Here is a 24,057-nt window from a genome sequence, read left to right as displayed (position 1 = left end):
ATCTACATTCCGACCGCGACTAACAGCTGGACTCCGATAACATTTCCCTGTTTCTTACAGGTGTGTTTGTTGTTTGTGTGGAAACATTCTATTCAAATGTGTCACTACCGATTAAACAAGAACAAAAAGACAATAGAGAGTTCGTCTGATTTTGAGACCGCAAACATTTATAGCTGAAGTTGACTGATTGCACTAGTCGCACTTGTTATATCAATATTGTACTTTTCCACAGCTTGTGGACCATTGCTTACTGTTTTGGAAACAAATGTGTCATGTTGTTTCTGTGTTTTATGAGTTTTTGTGCTGTATCCTCTACCCCGGAGGTTGTTCGGCGGACGACGCACATACGGCATGCTCAATCTCATCCAGAAGCTCCTACACAAGATGGATTTAGCAAATCTCTTTTTTTTACATAAAGTAGTGAAAAAAAGCGAAAAAGAGACACAAAAGTCAACTTAAAATCTTTCCAAAGAATAAACAAAATATCTAACATTTACTGGAAAGTGTCCTGCAAATCACAAGAGCTGTAACTCTTTATATACAGGTTAGTATGTGTGTGTTCGGTGTATGTGTGTGTGTGTGTTAAAATGTTGGTTTTGCATTTTATATTTATATTTTATATGAAGTTTGTGTATTTGTGAATTATAAAATAGAAAATAAGCAAGAAGAACGAAAAGTATATGAAAAGTACTCGACGAATCGTGCTAATACATTTACATGTGTATTTGACAACTGCTTATACTGTGCTTATAAGTGCGTAAACTTCTGTGATTATAACAACAAAAGGTATCTGTATTATAAACACCCATTGAGAGAGACTGAGCTTTGACGATTGTGTCAAGAGTACTTGCGCTTACATGACAGAGAATGTGAGTCTCGGTTAGGTAGTCTTAGAAACGTAAATAAGGCAATAAACACAATCCTCATTAAACTCTTTCTGATCACCAGGTAACAACATATAATCTGTATATACATAAATATATCTACACATGTAAATCATTTTAGCCTCAAATTTCAAATCGTTCATCCCAGAAGTCTTCCAGAAGGTTGTTTCTGTTGTTGTTGTCAATTCCTAACTGCTAGTACCGTATTCCAGGCTAGGAGAAATATTTTTTGAAAGTCATTAGTCCCGTAATATCAGTTGAGGTGGTTGACTAGTTAGTGTCGTTACTATGCTTTAACCTGTGGCAGCTACGTCTCGCATTACAGCTTTGATGGCAATCACTCGGTCTGGGATGTTAAAAACAGAGCCAGGCTTGATCTTGAACACTTCCTGTAAGTATGGATAAAGCGTAATGTAAACAAATATATAAATACGATATCGAAAACGATCAAGAATAGGATTACTTCACATCCTTTTGCCTGTCACTAAAAGTCTAAATTTACACTTCTACCGTTTCTGTATCTGTACTGTATGTAGATATACGCTTTCTACTTTATATCTTAATGCATCATTTTGCTATTATTTCTACGCCAGGCTTATTGTGTTATCAAGGTATGAAAGGTGATGATGTATGGCGGTGGTTTGCTTATCTCACCTCTAGTTCGTCTGTCTTCACAAACTTGACTCTCCTCAGCACGTGCACCATGGCCATCTTCATCTCCAGATGAGCCAGACGCATGCCGATACACAGACGAGGACCAAACCCGAATGCCAAGAAGGAGATGGGGTTAATGCTGCCTTCGTAAAACCTGCGCAAAAATGTTTTCACTCACGCAGTTGTATACTTGTTTGTATGTGTAGACAATCTCTCGATGTAACCATACAAACTTTCAAAACAATACCTTTAGTTATGTTGGTTGGCCCTCATCTATATTGTGTGTGTGTGTGTGGTGCACGCAAAATGAAGCGCTTCGCTCAAAATGCTTGACTCTGATAAAACGTGTCTGTAATAAAACATAGACCTACTTCTTCCTTTTATTATATTTTTTATTTCTCCATCTTCAAAGCAAGCTTAAGGCAATGTACAAAAGTACACAGTATACAATGAGAAGAATGCTCCATAGACCATTTAATTTAAATGTGGAGCTGAGGAAGTATTAGTATAACAAAATAGTAGACAACAAATACATTCATATCATACTTATCATAGAGCGAGAGCGACACAGCTGACAACGACGGCAACAATTGTGTGGAGGATGAATACACACTTGCCTTTAACAAAATATATGACTCAGGACGCAGGCAAGAAAGCAAAGGTTCGGGTAAAGAGCTACATCAATCACAATTATTTTTTAGTCTTTGTTCAGCTGACCGTAATCTGAATATTTTTTGGTCATAAGACATCAAAGAAGACATAACAACATTGACTCGCGTGATTTAAACACGAGACCAAAAACAGATCCTACAGTACTGTCCTTCTAGCCATTTATACGGCCTAACAGAGGCTTATGTACAGTGAGCGTATTACATATATATATATAGCAAGCATTAAGCTACGATTTTGTTTGCCTGAAAATCTAGCAATCTTTACACTGCTTTTATTTAATGTTTTAGTTTTATCTCTCATTAGTTTTATGACTCTTTAACGTCTTGTTACTATTATTATTGTTGTTTTTAACGGCTGGACTCCGATAACATTTCAGTGTTTCTTACTCTGTGTATGTATTGTTTGTATGTGGAGACTCATTCCAGCATTTTACAGACACTAACTACAGATTAAACTATAATATAAAAAACACAGTGAAGAGTTCGCATGATTTTGAGACAAAGTTAGCTCGAGAACAATGGGGAAGCACTTTTCGTTTCTCCATATCTGTGACGTCAGGGCAATACTCTATGATAATGACACTGCACATGTACACTACTAACCTCTGAACTCACTCAAAGTAGGTTCGGTGCATTTGCTGCACATTCAGTTCCTCAACATTAGATTATGAAGGGTCATTCAGGGTTCAGTGTTACACTTTTCAAGCGTGGACACGTAAAGGTCAGGTAAGTAATAATCTGTGGCGGCTGGACTGACAAGAAAAAGATTGCTGAGCTAAATCGAACCGGTGCCCCTCACAGTCATCGCTCTGTCCTCTCGTCTGTCCGCTTCCCTGTTTCTAAGTTGATAACCACACTTTGTGGACCCCTGTGCAGTACATTAGAAACACGATTGATATGTTTTGTCTCGCTTTCAGCAATTTTGAGTCGTATGCGAAGTTATCAGATGACGTGTAAGTATTGTACACTCTCACTCAAGAACACCTACACAAGATGGCTGTTGCACATCACTTCTCTATTTCAGACATCATCATCGTCATCATTCCTTGCTACTCCTCGAGGAGCATAGGGCCGCAACAACACCTCGCCAGCGAACCCGGTTTTGGGCAGCCCCCCTCAGTTGGACCCATGTGGTTCCGGCAGCCTTTGCCTCGCTCTCTACTGATCTTCTCCAAGTCTGTTTTGGCCTCCCAACTGTCCTCTTCCCCTGTGGGTTCCAGTCAAGTGCCTGCCTGGCAATGGTGTCAGCTGGTTTGTGCAGGGTGTGTGCTATGCAGCCCCACTTGCGCTTTTTGATGTCTTGACTAGTGGCATTCTGGTTAGTTCTTTCCCACAGGCTGCTGTTGGAGATCCTCTCAGGCCATCTTATTCTCAAAATATGGCGAAGGCATCGGTTGGTAAAGGTCTGGAGCTTGTTGTTGATGGTGCTTGTCACTCTCCAAGTTTCAGAGCCATACAGTAGGACTGCCTTCACATTGGTGTTAAATATGCGGGTCTTGCTGCGAAGGGATAATGCTCGGGAGTTCCAGATGGGGCGCAGACTGTTGAAAGCATGCCTGGCCTTGTTTATGCGGCTTCTGATGTCGTCCGCTCCACCATCCTTGCTGACGATGCTCCCCAGATATGTGAAGCGGTCTGTTTCTAGGATGTTCTCTCCTTGAAGTTGAATTGGAAGTTCTTGCTTGTTGTTGAATTTCATCACTTCGGTCTTCTTTTTGTTGATCTTTAAGCCAGTCTTTTCTGCTTCCTCTGCTAGCTTGCTCAGTTTGGTTTGTGCATGCTGCTGCCGATGAGATAGGAGACTAATGTCATCTGCAAAGTCCAGGTCTTCTAGCTGTTTAGTGAAGGTCCACTGGATACCGGTGTTGTTGTCTTGGGTCGTCTTACGAATAACCCAGTCTATGACCATCAGGAAGATTGTCGGTGATAATATGCAACCCTGTCTTACACCAGTCTTCAGACATAGACTAACGCAAAACAGACAGAAACATACTTTTATAAAAGTCTACTATGAAATATTGCATTATTTTATTGTGATTTATGTGTTGTGCATTTGTTTATAAGAAAACAAAAAAAAAAGAGTAACTATAAGATGCACAATAAAATCGAAAAGTGCTCACACAATTTATAGATAAGTATACTTTAACACACACTCATCAGTTAAGCAAATATGCTTTTATCTTTTACACACACTAAAAGATACAAAACAATTCTCATTAAAAGTCTTCCTAGAGAATATACAAAATACCTAATATTTGCTGGAAAGTGTCCTGCCAATCACGAAAGCTGTAACTCATAATATACAGATGTGTGCGCGCGTGTGTGTGTCTGTGTGGTTTTCGTCAATACGTATATTTTGTTATTTTGTATGTATTTCATCTTTCGAGTACTGTACTTGTATTTATGCCTACAATAGCTTTTTTTTTCTTATCCATGCTTTCTCTTCTATATTACACTACATTTCATCTCTCTTGTTTCAAGTGGATGATTTTTGTTTCATTTTCTACTTTTTCCTGGTACCGTAAACATCAGGATGGGTGCTACAGACATTTTCTTTCAAGTATATTGCTGATTGTAAGAACTTTATCGCGACTCCTGCTTTTAAACAGCTGCGTGGTTCGTCGAGCCCTGAAAGCCCGCATCGTCGAAGTTAAGAGTTGGTTTCGATGAGCAGAAAGTAGTCCAGAGATAGATTGATATCCGTGCTTTCAGTACTTTCAGTACACCAACAGAATGACAGAAAGTACTTTCAGTGCATTTCGTCAGCTGTGAAGTATGAATGTATTTATTTCAGTTAATTCCATTACTGCCATACATAGTTGCAGTCTTCCACATGAAGCACTGCTTTAAATATCAAGTTTTTAAACCCTGGTGTGCAAGAATGTTTTATAAAAGTGCCACGCGTTAAATGTTTGACGAGAATAAAAAAAAGAACCCTACAAACGTTTTCGTTTTGCTATTATTAAAAAAAAGTAACGAATTAGGATGAAGAGGAGAAAACAACAAATCTGATGAAAAAAAACCAAAGAGGGTTAAAACTGAGCAAGAATCGGTTTGACTGATATCACTGACTTTTCAGTTTAAATCTTTATAGAAGCAAATGCAACACATGGCTAAGGTATTTTTGATTGCTTCATGCAAAATAGAACAAGGTAAACTTTAATTACCGCCATATTGCCAGACGAATTCTTGAAGGAACGGCGAATAACCGCCTGCGTAGCTAACCGGCATTACTACCCGTCGAGTAAGAATGAGTGCGTGTGTGCGAGGTATTGGATTGAAGTTAGAGACAAACGTCTGTCATGTGTTGTAAAAAGACCTTGATAATTTTTCTCTTTCCCTTAGTTTTGTGCTAACTGTTTTTCTAACTTTTTTTTTTTTGAGAGTAGCTTCTGTGTGTGTGTGTGTTGGTGCGTTGGTGCTGTTGTATGAATGGCGATTTTATGCGGATGGTGTAACAGTTGAGGGAATGTTGGGGAGGAGGGTGAAGACTGATATAAATTGTAAAGTTTGCTTTGACATGTGGCCTTGATGATGTTTTCTCTTTTGAGACTCCACTTTCATATGCGTTTGAAGTCTGTGATGATGGTGCACAAGTAGGAGTTTGTGTGTGTGTGCCTGGATATATTTCTAGATGCAGTGTTGTGTAGGTATATTTTTCTATTAAGCTCTTTGTGTATGTGTTTATAGAAGTCAGTTTTAAACTGTTGTTGTTTAGAATTCAATTATGTAGATATAGTGCTTGCTATGCTAAAGCAATAAAGAATCAATCAATTTTCATACATATATACATACTAAACATCCGGTACCTATATATATATACACAAATTTATTTCTGAGCAATAACATGAAGTAACTGAAATGCTTAACATTTCAACTGTATTAAACAACAATTAAAATAAATATGTTCAGTGTATTAACTCTTAATAGTATTATACTACAACATATATAACAAGTTAACTATATATATATTAGTTACCCATTTTAACTTATACATGCAGTGCACTGATTTTAAAAATTATTTTACTATATTTTTTTAAATTACAAGTTATCTGTATATTATTTACTCGTTTTCAAAGACTGAGTTTTTACAAAAGTGTACAAATATTTTTGTATAAATATTACACAGATTTTACGCCTTCCTTTGGTAATCTCATAACTGTAAAGATAATAATTTCATACTCCTCGTATTATCAGCCCGGAATTGCACTTTGATCACCAGGTATGCTTTTGATTTCAAAAAGTTCATGAGTTAAGCCTCGAATTTTGCATCTTTGTAGGACAGAACCAGAAGTAGTCTTTAATGTCTTTCTGATTCCTGACTGTTAGTACTGCATTACATTCTGAGTAAAACTTCAAGAAGAAATAAGTCCTTTCCAGAGAATTTCCTTGTGAGGCCCCATAACTGTACTCTAAGGTATGTCGACTGTGTCTCACATTTCACAATTGATGGCAGTGAGTTGATCTAGGAGGTTAAAACCGAACCATGCTTGATCTTTATGATTTATGATAGACAAGTACAAAAGGTTTAAACATTTATAAGTGTGTTATCGGAAGCAATTAGAAGTAGTGGAAGCTAACATTCTAATAATCTGTACTTTACACCCAAAAAAATCTCAAAAGACCATGGTTTATGTAAACCTGTGTTGTATTTTTCCTTTTATCTTTTAACTAATTTATCTTTGTAGAGCTCGCAATGTAAGAAAGATGAGACTGGTTCATGTTTGTCGCATCCCATCTGCAGATCATCCGTTTTGATAAACGTCTCTCTCGTCAGCACGTGAACAAAAGCAAACTTCATCTCCAACACAGCCAGACTCATGCCGGTGCACAAACGAGGGTCAGAACAAAATGCCAAGGAGATGGGGTTAACAGAGCATTAATTTCGTTGATAACTGCATTAGTGTCATAGCCACCCAAATCAAGAGACTATTCTTTTACGATAATGTCAAAAATGCTTTTACTTACATGACAGAAAATGTGAGTTTCTATTAGGCAGTCTTCCACAACAAAATCGCAGTCCTCATGAAATGATTTCCGATCAGAAGATAAACATCTGGTTTCAACATTAAATTGTTTAAGCTTTCAACTTCCAATTGTTCATTGGGTAATCACAGATGTCTACAATAGTTTTTCTTTACCACACCTTCTTCTTAGTAGCGTATTACTGGCTAAGATAATACTTCTAAAAGTGTTGAATCTTGCAATGCCCATTGATGAGCGTTTCCACGTGAGGCCCTGACAAAGGGATGTAATGTGTGACAGTTTAACGTGTTTCTCGCATTACACCGCTGATGGCAACGACTTGGTCTGGGATGTTAAGACGTGAGCCAGGCTTTATCTTTAGAGTTTCCTGTAAACATGAACATCTTTTATACACATAACACTCATCAATACGTAATCGAAGACAATCGTGTACAGTGGTACCTATAATCTCATTTTTTCACACTAACACTCTAACGTTTACGTAATTGTATTTTTAAAATCTACATTTCTACATTACCTTTTAAACTTTATCTTTTAATGCCTTATTTTATATTATTTCTATGCCAAGTTTATTGCGTTGGTAGTACAGGAAAGACGAAGCTGTGCTTTGGTGGTAGTTTGGTTATCTCACCTGTAGGTCGTCTGTCTTCAAAAACTTCACTCTCCTCAGCACGTGCACCATGGCCATCTTCATCTCCAGTAGAGACAGACGCATACCGATACACAGACGAGGACCATACCCGAATGCCAAGAATGAGATGGGATCGACGCTCCCTTCGTAAAACCTGTGCAAAAATGTCTTCACTCCTCATCACACAGAGCATTATATAATCGTTTCCTTTACCTGAACGTTTAGAACCCACAAGTGTAGATTGAAGGTTAACACCGAACTACATTTCTGAATAAAATTCTCAAGAATGCTAATTTTCCACCAATCTGTATTTGCTTGCATGTGTTTTGCATGCTTACCATATCTGTGAATGGATTATTTACAAACCTATATTCTTGTCCAGTCACTTCAACTGTGACAGGCTACAGTTTGTTTATTTTATTTATGTTTTGCCTTTGCAGTACCCTTGCTATCTCTCACCGTTCAGGTTTGAACTTGTCAGGCTCAGGGAAGTACTCCGGGTCTTTCATCACATTGGCGATAGGAACCATAACTCCAGCTCCCTTTGGGATTGTAATGCCTTTAATGGTGACCTCTTCAGATGCCACTCTGTCTGCTCTATCAAAATTCAGATAATCAAAAGTAACAATTTTGTAGCCAATAAAGTAAGGACAGTTGAGTTGTGTTTGTGTGTGCACTGATAATGTTGTCGCTACATTCTATTATGTTGTCATAGCTGACATAGTTAGATGTCCTAGAACAAATTGTAAAAAAATGAATCGGATGAAAGACGGCATTAAAAAGACTCAGGAAGACATGACGGCAATTCTCACCTAGTATACGTCTAGCTCTAACCAAAAAAAGTGACAGCAAAAGTAACAAGTACACTTACGAGCCGCCGGGAGGATACATCCTCAGTGTCTCGTGGATGACGCTGTCCAAGTATTTCAGCTTTGTGACGCCCTCGTGAGTAGGTACCTCCTGATTAAACATCGAATCCATTTAACTTATTCCCACATAACTTATTTTTCTTTAATTCAAATTTTTGCTTTCCCTTATATATTAGACTACATTTCATCCCTTTTCTCTCAAGTGAATGATTCCGGTTCAATTTAAACTTTCTTCTACTATCTTCAACATCGTGATAGGTGCTAAGGGGGGGGGGGAATTGGTGTTTTACGCCGTGTCAGCAACTAAGGCTTTATTACAGCAAGCAGCCAGCCCTGTAAACAGACGCCACGTGCAGAGAAAGATCAGCGTGCCCGAGACGAGAAATGAACTCAGGGCAGCCAACCTTCAATGTATTGACAGGCGCTAACAGCGCTAACCGTTGCGCCACGATAGGTGCTAAAGACATAAACTTTGAACATGACAAGTGTGTATAACATGACGTGTATAACGTCTCTGGTATAACATGAACGTAAGGTTAAGACATAGATGACAGCAAAACATCATAGGAGAGATAACAAAACTCACATCGCCAAGCTGTTCCTTGATTTCACTCACAATCTTCTCCTGTACCTCCGGGTGCAGCGCCAGGCAGTAGGCCATGTACTGCAGGGTGGATGCTGTCGTTTCGTACCCAGCGATGAAAAAAGCCACTGCTTGTGCGACGACTTCAGTTCTTGATAAAGCTGCAACAAAAACGATCAGCATCTTCTTAATGATGTCCATTCAATATTTCGATAGACGTTCTCGTTTTCACAAAAGTCTCTAGTCCAAATACTGTCGTGTGTCTCGTGCTGCCTGCAAAAGCAAGGACTGACGGAGGATTTCTATATCACCACGTTTTACACCATTTCTTCCTTTTCACGTAATTGCCGTGTGCTGTGGCGAGCGAACAGACGAGAAGGAAAGTACGCGCAGACGACATTGTGCGCGGTGTGGATTTTTTATTTTATTTATTTATTTATTTTGTCTCTGAACTCAATCTTCTGTGAGCGACAGAAGGACCCACGTCACGAGCCGCTGGACTTCGTCGTTCCTTCATTTAATCATTTCTTCGTCGTTACTTCAATTCAACGTCAAGGCCGAGTGCCCGTTTGTTATTTTACTTTGTTTTACCCGCACCTCCCCTAGCAAGGTTACTGGCTATCGCTCAGCCCTTACCCTGTCTCTGGCACGTTCGTCACGCTTGATTGTTCCCTCTCAATTCATGTTCTCATGGCGCGTTTCCCCAGGTTGTGGTCGGAGAGGGAGGACTTTGCATGTTTTTTGGGTTGTCTCTTCTGTTTCTGGGAACTTCTGCTTTGTTCTTTTAATGCTCTATTTCCTTTCTTTTCTTCCGTAATTAATAAACGCTTGTGTTTTTTTCTGTTCTCACGTGTGCGTGCCAATGTGTGGACTGAGGGACGATGTGGCTCGTCACCGGCACCGGGCCTCTGTGTGCCTGTCTGTCTGTGTGTCTGTGAGCGTGCTTGCGAGAGTGAGCTGTCTAGGACACAATTGCGCATCGCAATAAATGAGGTCTTCAGAATCGCTTAAAGTAAACAATTAAAATTGTAATCGGGTCAAAACAATAATGACTTCCATAAAATCAAAATCAGTTACCATTCATTTGATCTCCGTCGGAAGTCTGATTTTCCTCACAGCTCAGTAGTAACTGGAGAAAGTCAGGTTTTCTCTGTACAACAAAACAAAATTTGTGAGAATAATTATTTAAACAAACACTATCAATCATATAGATTAATGATGAGAAAGCAGTATTAATGTCTGAACTGTTTATTAAGCTCGTGAGAACGTTGTATGTTGTTATTGTTTTTTTAATATGTGTGTGTGTGTGGATAGACATGCCAGCGTTGGATACTTTTAATACGTAGGTACACATATTCACAAAAATACACGCTGACATACAAGTGTCCCAGCAGTCCTAGAAACATTTCTATTTCTCTCCAGTTTTCCTTTTATATTGTGGTTAAGGTACACATGTAAACAAACTTAAAAGCTGACGCACAAGTATTACCGCAATCCTATATATACTCCTCTATTCTTTTGTATAGATTGTGAAGGTAAACATGGATAGAAACATTTACACTGACATACAATTGTGTGTCCCAGCTGTCCTACACATACATTTATATTTCCTTCCAGTTTCCTTTCTTCTATTATGCGGTGAATGATTCCCGTGAACGACTTCAATCCACTTGGTTGAAAAAAATTTGTGACCAAAACTTTTATAAACGGTATCAGTAACGGAACGGATTCTGAAAAAAATAAGAAATAGATAACAGTAAATTAATAATTAAAACACAAAATTATGACAAACTCCCTCCTAATTATAACTCTTAGAATGAGTACCTGCTAACTTTGTCAACTCTCAAAATAAAATGATTACTTCTGTAAATTTCAGAAAAGAGAGTCGGAGAGAAACATAAATGAAAGCAATGTTAAGTTGTAAATTAAATAAGTTATCAATTATTAGTAAACTTAAGATGTAATTTTAGCAAGTACTTGAAAGTGAGAGTAAAAATCCCTCGTCAGTGGTAATGGCTGCCACAAGACTGCCTGCATCTCTGACGAATGGATGGTCGAGGTCTGTCTGAGAATTCACTTCTACACCAAACGCCGTACCCGCTATCACGTCCATGGTGTAGCCACCATAAACTCTGGCAAAAAAGTATGATAAAAATTTTACAAAATAAATTGGTATATTACCTTACAATAAGGAGAATTGAGATGAACGGAAAAGGACTACATTCTATACACACGTCTATGTATGCAATCTTATTTTGGAGACAGCCATTCGCTTGGCTTCAAGAGTATACAGAAATAAAATAAAATATCATCAAAGCCCATAACAAGATAAAATTCTCACCTTTTAACATCTATCTTTTCACCTCTCAGAACAGTTTCCTCGATGTTTTTGGTGAGCTGGATGCAGCAACGTTGGATATAGTATTCCATCTGTAAACAATAAAAATAACTTTGAAATAAAAAATGTGTGTAATATGTTAATTCACGTGTAAATATTTAGATGATGCATATATGTATATATAAACATGCCGGTAAGGTAGCTTTATTTCTGAATTTCCGAAAACACTACAGGTATAACCACTAATTAAAATTAAAAAAGTAAATAAACCATGACGTAAGAATAGATGGAAAGAAATTAAAAATCTAAAGTGAAAAGCCTGGAAATGGAAGGGAGACAGAAAATGCACATCATTCGGGACCCAAAGCAAGAGACTTCTAACAATTCTGGACACGACTAACAGGGTGTCATCAGTTCGGTGGGACAAGCAGTCGGACTAGTGTACGAGCTATACACACCTTGCACAAAGACAAACTCTGAAACTCTCTTACTTTGCACCTTAATTGACAAATGATGCGCTCACCTGCTTCAACTTTCCCGTACTAAAGGTAGGTGTGAGTATGTGTCGAATTCTTTTCCATTGTCCGCCGGTAGTAAAGGGCAACATCGAACGCATTTCCTGTGGTGCAATCTCCATATTTTCCTGAAAATTTCAAGTCAGGAAAGTAAGGAAAGCATAAGTTAAATAAGGCATATATATTGTCCACGCTTTGTATACCTATTTTATTTGCAAACACACTGAATTTCTAAGTATGATTACAATATTCTGTTTGAATGATGTCTCTTGTACACGTACTCCCAAGGGAAGATTATCTGCAGCGGTAAGTAACATTTGATTTGTTTATTTCAAATTTAAATGGCGCTGTATGACTTTAATAAACTATAACTTTTTATACTCACAAATCGGTCAGTAAACTTGTTGAAATCTTTGACAAGAACTTGTTTTAGAATGTCTAGATCGGTGGTTACCAGCAGTGGCACGCGCCCAGAATACATGCTGAAATACAAATTTAATTCGCTATAAAAACAAGATTTAAAGCAAAATACTAAAGATTAACACAGCGACAGGTAAAAAGAGGAAACCTCATCAGTAATGAGAGTATACAATAACAGGAGGTAGATGTGCAAAGTATCTCAAAGAAATGTATGGACTAAAGAAAACCATACTTTCTTAAATAGTTTATATTAAACGAAAAAAACCAGTAAGAACTGGTCTTTAAAACGTACCCAAATGTGCGTCCATATTTCTTCGACCACTTCTGAATAAAGGGTTCGACTCCCTGAAAAATTAAAAAGAAATTGCTTAAAACTTTAAAGAAGACAGTTTATTTAATAATGATACAAAGTGCGCCTTATTACTCTCTATCTCATGTTACTAAACACAAACGTGGCATACTCACACAATTATCACATTTAAAGACAGAGCATTAGAGAATAGAACCAGATAACACATTAACTAGTTAGCTTTACCTCTCTAGCCAACTGATAGTGGTTGCCAATGAAAGGTGACGGTTTGGGTCCATCAACACCCAGAGACTTCCACACTCCGTAGGGCCAAATTCCATATCTGAGACAGTCCACAGATACAATGGTCTATGTTTATAACTATGTGCTCACTATTCTGAAAGATATGCTGGTATAGAAAATACTTAGCACAAATGAAGAAAAGCGCCCTCCCCGCTCAAGATGGCGTCAGAAGGCCAAACTACATTTGACGACCGACGCTAAACAGTACCAACAGAAGTTTTTTCCAGAAATTAGGTGTACCAAAATTGAAAAGGATTTCTAATGCATCCGTGAACATGGCTCTAACAAATTTGTCTTAAAGATTCACTTGAACTACACAACTTGCACTGCTCTCATTTACGGAAAGGCCCGCCGCAGGTGGGTACATGAAGAATGAGGAATTCTACACCCTCGTGGCACTCGTCCAGATACTTGCGGACACCAACACGAAGGATGACATTGCCTCACTAACTGAAGCTACAATAAAGACAACAAACGAGACTGATTTCCAGGTGATAGTGCACGAGATAGCACTTCCCTCCCAAGATGACCTCTCGCTGTCAAGAATTATGACTTCTACGCTACCCGGCAAGATTTCCGAAAAAACACGACAAAGATATTCTACCCTCACTGCCCTGCTCGGATGATCTTGGGCCTTTCGGCTACCTCCCACAGTCTCTCCACGCCCCCATTATCTTTGGTTCATGCTGATGAGAATTGCTCTTCTTTTGCTACAAACAATTTTACTTACTCTGTGACCCTTGTAAATAGAGATTCCTCCTTTTTTATTTGTCATGCCTCTCAAAATAATTCATTTAGGCTTGTTCTACTACTACTGCTACCTTATATATCTTATAATATTATATATTATTATATTATTATTATATCTCTTAATGTTCTTATCCTCTTTTGTCTCTTTTGTAGAAGTTAAAAATTCAGCGTTACTTCTTCGATACTCACAGGTAGAACAAGAAGCCTGCTAACAGGACCAGCACAAGGGACACGGGCAGGTCAATGAGAGACAGAAACTCCATCCTAGTCTCCAAAGACTCCGAGGAGTACAGACACGCTGACTTCTGAGGACAACTCACGAGAGCTGAACAGCACGAGTCCTATCAATATTAAATCTGCAAGCTCTTTGGTCAAAGGTTCAAACCTCGTCTTAAATAGAGGAAGTGGAGCGTACTATTGCCCTCCGTACTTGTAGTACATCCCATGAACAACAGTACGTACTTTCAGTACTTTCAGTGCATCGTCACAACGACAGAAAGGTGCATTCAGTGCTTTGTTGTGACCTTAAAGTCTGAATGTACCCCGATGTTTATCTCGATTTCTCAACATCGTTCGTTCTCAACATTCTGAGTTTGAAATGTATGCCGATCTTGTATGCCGATCTTGTATGTCTGACGGTCTGTCTAAACTTTATTGTCCTGGCCATTTCCATATTCACGTTAGAGAAATTGTAGCATTGTACGACTTCTATTCTCAGTATGACTTAATGTGCTTTAAGTACATTTGCCCGCACTTAAGAGCTTCTTAAGAGCATGTCATGTGGTTGCCAACCCCGCAAGGACGGGGTTAGGTATGATATCATAGACTGCCGTGTCACGTTTGTAAATATTGGTGAAGATGTAGGTCTAGATGTCGACTAGGTCATCGTATGATCTACGGATGGTTTTCCTTGGTTGTGTAGAGAGAAGAGAAGTAAATGTGTAAAAATACTAGCAGTACATTAAGCATTCCCCTGTATTGTTCTGAAATGCATTTCTGTTTTTAGCCATGATAATTTCACAAAAGTCAACGTATTTACTATCGATAGTATGAAACACTTCTGAGTACTTTCAGTAACTTCAGTACAATGCACTCAGAGGCGGTCGATATGCAGTAAAAAGAGCAGAAAGCAGACACGAAAACAGGTTCAGGTGGGAAAAAACTTCAGCATTTACATCGTTTGTTTTTGTTCTTTGCTCGATCTGAAGGAAGGTCTTCGTAATTTGGACATTTGAGATAAGCTATAAAAGAAGACAGAGTAACATTAACTATCATGATTTAAACACGACACTAGTGTAATAAAACGAACGTACACTTACCTTGCATAAGCAAAACATATTACACATATACATACACCACACACCACACACAACACACACACACACACACATACATATACACACATACACAACGCTCGACGAGCCCCAACAGATGACGATGAGGATGAAGAGATTTGTAGGTGAATCGAGTGGAAGAGGCACAAGTTCAGAGGAATGTGACTGAGAAAGTTATGAAGAAGATGGCGGACGAAGACCGTTGTATTTTCCCGCTCACTTGGACATTTTTAGAGCAACTGTTTTCCTTATAGATGACGTCATTTCCTGCTTCAAGTGACGTGGAACAAATGACGCACACACGACGTCAGACACAAGACATCATTCGACCACGAAGCAATTTAGACCTACCACAACTCTCTACGACCAGAAATAGATCCTACAGTACTGTCATTCAAGCTATGTATACTGCCTCACAGAGGTAGGTCTATGTACAGTGAGGATATATATATAAACAATTAGGTTACGATCTGAAGTGATGAAAGTTAAATTCATTTCAAATGCATGCATTCAAACTGAAAACGATTCAGCAGATTACGCGATGTGTTTCATGATCAAAGACCATTTTATAACGACGCTGATCGTGATCCATGTTTCACGTATTATTGATATATTATCTTGCTAGTTCCAAGTTTCTCTCTTTTGCAAAAAAAATGGAATAGTAAGCAAATTTGCAATACGATGTAGTAGTGCTATCCGATTCCCTCAAATCTGTGCAAAAGTATAACTTTCTTCCTGAAATTGTTTAACCAAAACTCTATATTGCCACAAACATATCTAATACCAACATCATCGTACACCTGAATTCTCCAGGTCACATCAAGATTCCGACCACGACTAACAGCTGGACTCCGATAACATTTCCCTGTTTCTTACTCTGCGTGTGTGTCGTTTGTGTGGAAACCTTCTATTCAAGTGCTTTCACAGAATTTAGCTACCGATTAAACAAGAACAAAAACACAGTAAAGAGTTTGTCTGATTTTGAGACAGTAAACATTTATAGCTGAAGAAAATGTGGAATTGTTTTCGTCTAAAATAATAAAAATAATAAATAATAATATGTGTGTGGTCGGTGTATGTGTGTGTTAAAATGTTGCTTTCGCATGCACGTATACTGTTAATTTATATGAAGTTTGTGTATTTGTGAATAATAAAATAGAAAATAAGCAAGAAGCACGAACAGTATATTAAAATTACTCGAACAATGGTGTTAATACATATACATGTTTATTTGACAACTACTTACATATTAACATTAAGAGAGAGAGCCATTGTTTATGCATACATACAGAATTGGGCATCAGTATACAGGCACGCACAGGCATACACGCACACTCACACGCACAGGCATGCGCACACTCACACGCACGCACACAATCGCACACACAGACATTTTCTTGTTCTTATGTGTAACGATTAAGTTGAGATGTTATTTTTAAACACATGAACTGCGTAAACTTCTGTGATTATTACAACAAAAGTCATCTGTATTATAATCACCCATTTAGAGAGACTGAGCCTTGACGATTGTGTCAAGAGTACGTGCTTACATGACAGAGAATGTGAGTCCTCGTTAGGTAGTCTTAGAAACGTAAATAAGGCAATAAACACAATCCTCATTAAACGCTTTCTGATCACCAGGTCAGCACATATAATCTGTATATACATATCATTAATATGATGAAATGTAAATCATTTAAGCCTCAAATTTCACATCGTTCATCAAGTTATCACAGAAGAAGTCTTTCAGTAGGTTGTTGCTGATGTTGTTGTTAATTCCTAACTGATAATACCGTATTACAGGCTAGGAGAAATATTTTTTGAAAGTCATTTGTCCCGTAATATCAGTTACAGTGGTTGACTTGTTAGTGCCCGTTACTGTGCTTTAACCTGTGGCAACTACGTCTCGCATTACAGCTTTGATGGCAATCACTCGGTCTGGGATGTTAAAAACAGAGCCAGGCTTGATCTTGAACACATCCTGTAAATATGTACAAAACGTAATGTTAGTAAATATATAAATACGATATCGAAAACGATCAAGAATAAGATTACTTCACATCCTTTTGCCTATCATTAAAAGTCAAAATTTACACTTCTACCGTTTGTGTATCTGTACTGTATGTAGATATACGTTTTCTACTTTATATTTTAATGCATCTTTTTGCTATTATTTCTACGCCAGGTTTATTGTGTTAGCAAGGTATGAAAGGTGATGATGTATGGCGGTGGCTTGTTATCTCACCTGTAGGTCGTCTGTCTTCACAAACTTAACTCTCCTCAACACGTGCACCATGGCCATCTTCATCTCCAGCTGAGCCAGACGCATGCCAATACACAGACGAGGACCGAACCCGAATGCCAAGAAGGAGATGGGGTTAATGCTGCCTTCGTAAAACCTGCGCAAAAATGTTTTCACTCACGCAGTTGTATACTTGTTTGTATGTTTGTATGTCTCTCGATGTAACCATACAAACTTTCAAAATAATACCTTTAGTTATGTTGGTTGGCCGCTCATCTGTATTGTGTGTGTGTTGCACGCTTGCAAAATATGTAAGTAAAGTAATTTTTTTACAAAGCTTAATTCTTATCCTATGACTAGTACAGAGTTGCACTACAGTTTAATTTTTTTAACCTTTTAAACTTGCAAGTCTCACCGTTCAGGTATGAATTTGTCAGGGTCAGGGAAGTACTCCTGGTCCATCATCACACTTGTGATAGGAATCAAAACCCCAGCGCCCTTAGGAATCGTAATTCCTTTAATGGTGACCTCTTCAGATGCCACTCTGTTTACTCTATAAAAATTCACATTGCCAGAGGTAAGAAGTTTGTAACCGATAAAGTAGCAACATTTTCACAGCACTGATAATATTATCAAAATATACCACAGTTCATCAAAATAATTCGTCAAAATACAAAGTAGATCAGGTGCCTTGGAATGAATTGTAAAAAAATGATCGTATGGGACGGCATTTAAAATATTTCATGACAACATTGTCGTCACCAAAACATAACACCAAAACACAACACCAAAACACAACACCAAAACTAAAAAAGTATCCTTACGAGTTGACAGGGTTATACATCCGCTGTGTCTCGTGGATGACGCTGTCCAAGTATTTTAACTTGGAAACACCTTCGTAAGTAGGTATCTCCTGATTAAACATAGAAACCATTTATGCCCACAATATATTCTTCTTCTCTTATTCAAATCAATGATTTCTCTTACACATTAGGCTTTATATTATACCTCTTCTTTCAAGTGGATATTTTTTTTTTCATTTTCTACTTTTCCATTTCACCTTAATCATCGTGATTGGTTCTAAAGACATCCGCGGTGAGAAGTGTTTATAACATGAAAATAAGGTTTAAGTCATTTATTAGATATCTTGAGGAAAAAACTCACATCTCCAAGCTGTTCCTTGATTTCACGCAACATTTTCTCCTGTACCTCCGGGTGCAGCGCCAGGCAGTAGGCCATGTACTGCAGGGTGGATGCTGTCGTTTCGTACCCAGCGGATAAGAAAATGAGGGCCTGGGCGACGACCTCAACTTTTGACAAAACTGCAATAGAAATGATCGTCATCTTCTTAGTGATTTCTAGCTGTTACTAAATGTTTATATCGTAATACACAGATGAGTGTTTTTACACAAAAATAATTATTGCAATTTGCTTAAAGTATAAAATTTATAATTGTAAAAAGATCAAAACAAATTCCATATTGCTGAAGTCAATACAAGACTTCGAAAGGTGTTTTTTCTCTCTCTTCACCATTCCTTTACTTAATTTGTTGACTCAGTCATAAAAACAAATTATTTACCATTCATTTGATCGTTTTCTAAGGCATAATTTTCTTCACAACTCAGCAGTAACTGGAGAAAGTCAAGTTTTCTCTGTAAAACAATATACAATATTTGTGAGAATAACTCAAAACCCAATAATCATGTAGATCAGTGATAATAAAATAGTATTATTAATGTCTTCGTTGTATACAAAGATCGTCACAACTTTGGTGTTCATGTAATTGTTTAATTACTCGTGTAAATAATTCATAAATAATTCCCATGTGTGTATGAGAAAGAGCACACGAAGTCGAGCGCTCAATCCCTTCAATGTACAGGAGTAGGTGCGAATGTAGGTGCGTGTTTGATCTACTTTTACTTAAGTACGTAGCTACACATATACAAAAACATGCACGCTGACATACAGGAGTTCCAGCTGTCCTATACATACATTTATATTTCCATCACGTTTCCGTTCTTCTTTAATGAGTTGAATGCTTTTCACGAATGTCTTGAATCCTTTTGGTTGAAAGAAGTTTTTAACCAAAAATTTTATAAACGGGATCAGAAATGGAAAGCATTCTGAAAAAGAAAATTAATAACAGTGTATTAGTAATACAGATAATAATATAATAATAATAATAATAATATAATAATAATAATAATAATAATAATAATAATAATAATAATAATAATAATAATAATAATAATAATAATAATAATAATAATAATAATAATAATAATAATAATGCAAACCTCTCCTGGTTATAGCTCTTTACAATGTCTTCCTGGGTAAATTCCTATTACAAAATCATTCCAATTAAAACTCTAACTTTTGTAAAATTGAGAAAAGAAAGAGGGAGAGAGGGGAATCCAACCAGTATTAAGTTGAATACTTGATTAATTATTAATTATTATAAAGCAAATTTTTCGAGGTACGTGTCATTTTTTCTTACTTGCAAGTACGACTAAATATTTATCTTGAGTGCCAAGGTCTGACAAGAACCCCGCTGCATCTCTGACGAATGGATGGTCGAGGTCCTTCTGAGAATTCACTTCTATACCAAACGTCGTGCCCGCTATAACGTCCATGGTGTAGCCCCCATAGACTCTGCAAAAAAGTGTGGAAACTGTTTCTTAGTGGCGTGTAACATTAGCTACAACAGGCAAAGTGGGAAAGATGGAAATCAAGCAGTACTGTGTACTCAAACATTCTACAAATGTTCAAAATTGTTAGTAGCTTAAGCTGCATGCACTAGATACGCACATCTTAGATAGTGATATTTTTTTAAACTAGGTTTTTCAAAGAAATGCCAAGATTCTGCCAAGAATTGGTGTCATTTCCTTAGAGTATGGTGAATTGAGATGTACGTAAAAGGACTACGTCCCATACACATATGTTTTTGTATGAAAAATGTTTTAGATAGCCATTGGATTCAAACTAAAAAGACAAAAAATAAAAACCTCATGAAAGCCTATCAAAGCATCAAGTTCTCACCTTTTGACATCTATCTTTTCACCTCTTCGAACAATCTCCTCGATGTTTTTGGTGAGCTGGACGCAGCAACGTTGAATATAGTGTTCCATCTGTTACAAACAATTGTAATGTATGTAATGTATGAATCTAAATATGTAGAAAATAGTTATAGAAATCTTTAAACAGGATCTTTTATCAGTAAAGGCATCATGTTATGAACAAGGAAAGCAAACAACGTATATTTCTTCACCAGACTAACAGTGTCAGCAGCTCAGTAAGACCTTTCAAATAGAACCAAGAAGGAAATCCAAATCCTTGACACTTAAACAAAGCAAGAGACATCTACCAATTCTAGACTCGACTAACAGGGTGTCAGCATTTGGGTGGGACAAGCAGTGGGTACCCACTACACTAACCGATCTCTGTATACAATCAGTCAGTCGGACTAAAGTACGACTATTGTACCCGTTGTACAAAGACAAACTCTTACCTGGCTTACTTTGCGCCTTAACTGAAATATTATGTGCTCACCTGCTTCAACTTTCCCGTACTAAAGGTAGGTGTGAGTATGTGTCGAAGTCTTTTCCACTGTGCGCCGGTAGCAAAGGGCAACATCGAGGTAACTTCCTCTGGATAAATCCCAAGACTATCCTGAAAGATGAAATGTAAAAAAAAAAAACGATAGTTTATACTTGCGCGCGCACACAAACACTTAAATTCTACCTGTAATTGTAATATTCTGTTTCAATTAAGCCTCTTGTTCACATACTGCTAATGAAAATCTTCACCAGTAACGAAAAATTACTTGCAATCATAGAGTTAACCTTTTACTTAATTTAAAATTCAGTAATCCTACAAGTGGCGTTATTTAACAAACCATAATTTTACAATACTCACAAATCGGTCTGTAAACTTGTTGAAATCTTTGACAAGAACTTCTTTTAGAATGTCAATGTCGGTGGTTACCAATAGTGGCAGACGTCCAGAATACGTGCTGAAATACAAATTTAAAAAAGCTAAATATTAACACAACAAGAAGTCAAGAGAGAATGAGTCAGTCATGGGTGTATATCATGATAAAATGTAGATGTGCATGAACCTCAAAGAAACAAACCGTGGATAGTTTAAGTCTTAAAGGCATACATTTAAACGGACCAACCAGTAAGAACTGGTCTTTAAAACGTACCCAAATGTGCGACCATATTTCTTCGACAACTTCTGAATAAATGGTTCCACTCCCTGAAAAATTAAAACAAAAATTCGAAAAACGTTAAAGAAGACAGTTTATTAAATAACGACACAAAGTGAGCCTTCTCACTTTATATGTCATGTTACTAAACACAAAGGTGGCATACTCACATAATTAGAGATTAAAGCCAGCTAACATTTTAACTAGTTAGCTTTACCTCTCTTGCCATCTGATTGTGGTTGCCAATAAAAGGTGAAGGTTCGGGTCCATCAACACCCAGAGACTTCCACACTCCGTAGGGCCAAATTCCGTATCTGAGACAGTCCACAGAGACAATGGTCCATGTTGAGAATTTGTGCTCACTATTCTAAATCATATGATGGGCCTGTCTTCATTGCTAGAAAAAATTTGCACAAATAAAGAGAAGTGTTTCCTCCTGTGCCATGACTGACAAACCAAATTCGCGCAAGTTTATTCTTCAATTCAATTCAATACAACTTTATTCATCCACAAGGGCAATTATAGGTATGATGACACGCCAGCACACTAGAGGGAAGAATTATGTGAATTCTTCCTTAAATCTCTCCATTTTTTTCATTCTTACTTTCTTCTACTTCGTATAAAAATTTAAAATCTAACGTTGCTGCTTCGGTACTCACAGGTAGAGCAAGAAGCCTGCTAACGGGACCAGCACAAGGTACACGGGTAGGTCAATTAGAGACAGAAGCTCCATCCTAGTCTCCGAAGACTGCGAAGAACAAACTTTTTCTGGACAGAGAAACTGATTTCTGAAGACAACTGACGAGAGCTCGACAGTCTCAGCACTGTTACAGCTGTAGGATCGCTTTGTCGAAATGCTTCCATTCTTGAGTTATATAGATAGTGGGGTGCACTGTAGCTCTCAGTACTTGTAGTACATCGCATGAACAACATTACGTACTCTGAGGACTTTCAGTGCACAGTCACGACCACAGTGCGTGCCCTCACGGCATTTTCTGACCTTTAAGTCTGAATGTACCCGATGTTTATCTTGATTTATCAACAGCCACTATTTGTTCTCAACATTCTGTATTTACATTTCATGCCGATCGTGTACTTTAAATATATCTGTTGATAACTTTTTATGCACAGTTGATCAAAATGAAGTGCAAGGCTCAAAATGCTAGACTCTGATAAAACGTATCTCTAATAAAACATAGACCTACTTCTTCCTTTTATTATATTTTTATTTCTCCATCTTCAAAGCAAGCATAAGGCAATGTACAAAAGTACACAGTATACAATGAGAAGAATGCTCCATAGAGCATGGGATACAAATGTGGAGCTGAGGAATTATTAGCAATAATAAAATAGTAGACAATAATACATCTCATATTATACTTGTCATAGAGGTGAGGACCACACAGCTGACAACGACGGCAATAATTGTGTCCAGTGCATGTGGATGTGTGGAGGGCGAATACACACTTGCCTTTCACAAAATACAAGACTCAGGACGCAGGCAAGAAAGCAAAGGTTCGGGTAAAGAGCTACATCAATCACAATTTGTTTTTGTTTTTTCTTTATTTTTGTAGTCTTTGTTCGAGGTGACTCGGTAATATGAATATTCTTTGGTCATAAGACATCAAAGAAGACATGACAACATTGACCAGATCCTACAGTACTGTCATTCTAGCCATTTGTACTGCCTAACAGAGGCATATGTACAGTAAGCGTATTATATAGACATAGATATATAGAAAGCATTAAGCCACGACTTTGTTTGCCTGAAAATCTAGTAATCTTTACACTGCTTTTATTTAATGTTTTAGTTTTATCTGTCATTAGTTTTACGACTCTTGAACGTCTTGTTACTATTTTTATTGTTGTTTTTAACGGCTGGACTCCGATAGCATTTCAGTGTTTCTTACTCTGTGTATGTATTGTTTGTATGTGGAGACTCATTCCAGCATTTTACAGACACTAACTACAGATTAAACTATAATATAAAAAACACAGTGAAGAGTTCGCATGATTTTGAGACAAAGTTAGCTCGAGAACAATGGCAAGCACTTTTCGTTTCTCCATATCTGTGATGTCAGGGCAATACTCTATGATAATGACACTGCACATGTACACTACTAACCTCTAAACTCACTCAAAGTAGGTTCGGTGCATTTGCTGCACATTCAGTTCCTCAACATTAGATTATGAAGGGTCATTTAGGGTTCAGTGTTACACTTATCAAGCTTGGACACGTAAAGGTCAGGTAAGTAATAATATGTGGCAGCTGGGCTGACAAGAAAAAGAACGCTGCACTAAATCGAACCGGTGCCCCTCACAGTCATCGCTCGGTCCTCTCGTCTGTCCGCTTCCCAGTTGCTAAGTTGATAACCACACTT

The 24,057-nt window shown here is 37.7% G+C and overlaps 1 protein-coding gene across 1 annotated transcript; it reads right to left on the bottom strand.

Annotated features, from left to right (window-relative positions):
* Nucleotides 1-1,520: 1,520 nt before the first annotated feature.
* Nucleotides 1,521-23,997, bottom strand: LOC112577106. The gene is made up of 27 exons (XM_025260099.1): nucleotides 22,336-23,997; nucleotides 21,894-21,990; nucleotides 21,674-21,726; nucleotides 21,385-21,481; nucleotides 21,019-21,138; nucleotides 20,509-20,597; nucleotides 19,967-20,121; nucleotides 19,462-19,592; nucleotides 19,049-19,121; nucleotides 18,634-18,791; nucleotides 18,294-18,382; nucleotides 17,885-18,022; nucleotides 17,473-17,626; nucleotides 17,143-17,208; nucleotides 14,083-14,234; nucleotides 13,087-13,183; nucleotides 12,844-12,896; nucleotides 12,517-12,613; nucleotides 12,140-12,259; nucleotides 11,620-11,708; nucleotides 11,256-11,410; nucleotides 10,878-11,008; nucleotides 10,356-10,428; nucleotides 9,282-9,439; nucleotides 8,698-8,786; nucleotides 8,286-8,423; nucleotides 1,521-1,692 (listed from the first exon to the last, which is right to left on the bottom strand). Exons 1-27 carry the CDS (start codon nucleotides 22,407-22,409, stop codon nucleotides 1,530-1,532), a joined length of 3,009 nt encoding a protein of 1,002 aa, XP_025115884.1. The 5' UTR covers nucleotides 22,410-23,997; the 3' UTR covers nucleotides 1,521-1,529.
* Between the last annotated feature and the right edge of the window lie 60 nt (nucleotides 23,998-24,057).

Source organism: Pomacea canaliculata, linkage group LG1 (genome assembly GCF_003073045.1).
Source record: "Pomacea canaliculata isolate SZHN2017 linkage group LG1, ASM307304v1, whole genome shotgun sequence".
Classification (NCBI taxonomy): domain Eukaryota; kingdom Metazoa; phylum Mollusca; class Gastropoda; order Architaenioglossa; family Ampullariidae; genus Pomacea; species Pomacea canaliculata.
Note: the sequence above shows the minus strand (reverse complement) of the source record. Positions and strands in the feature narration are given on the sequence as shown.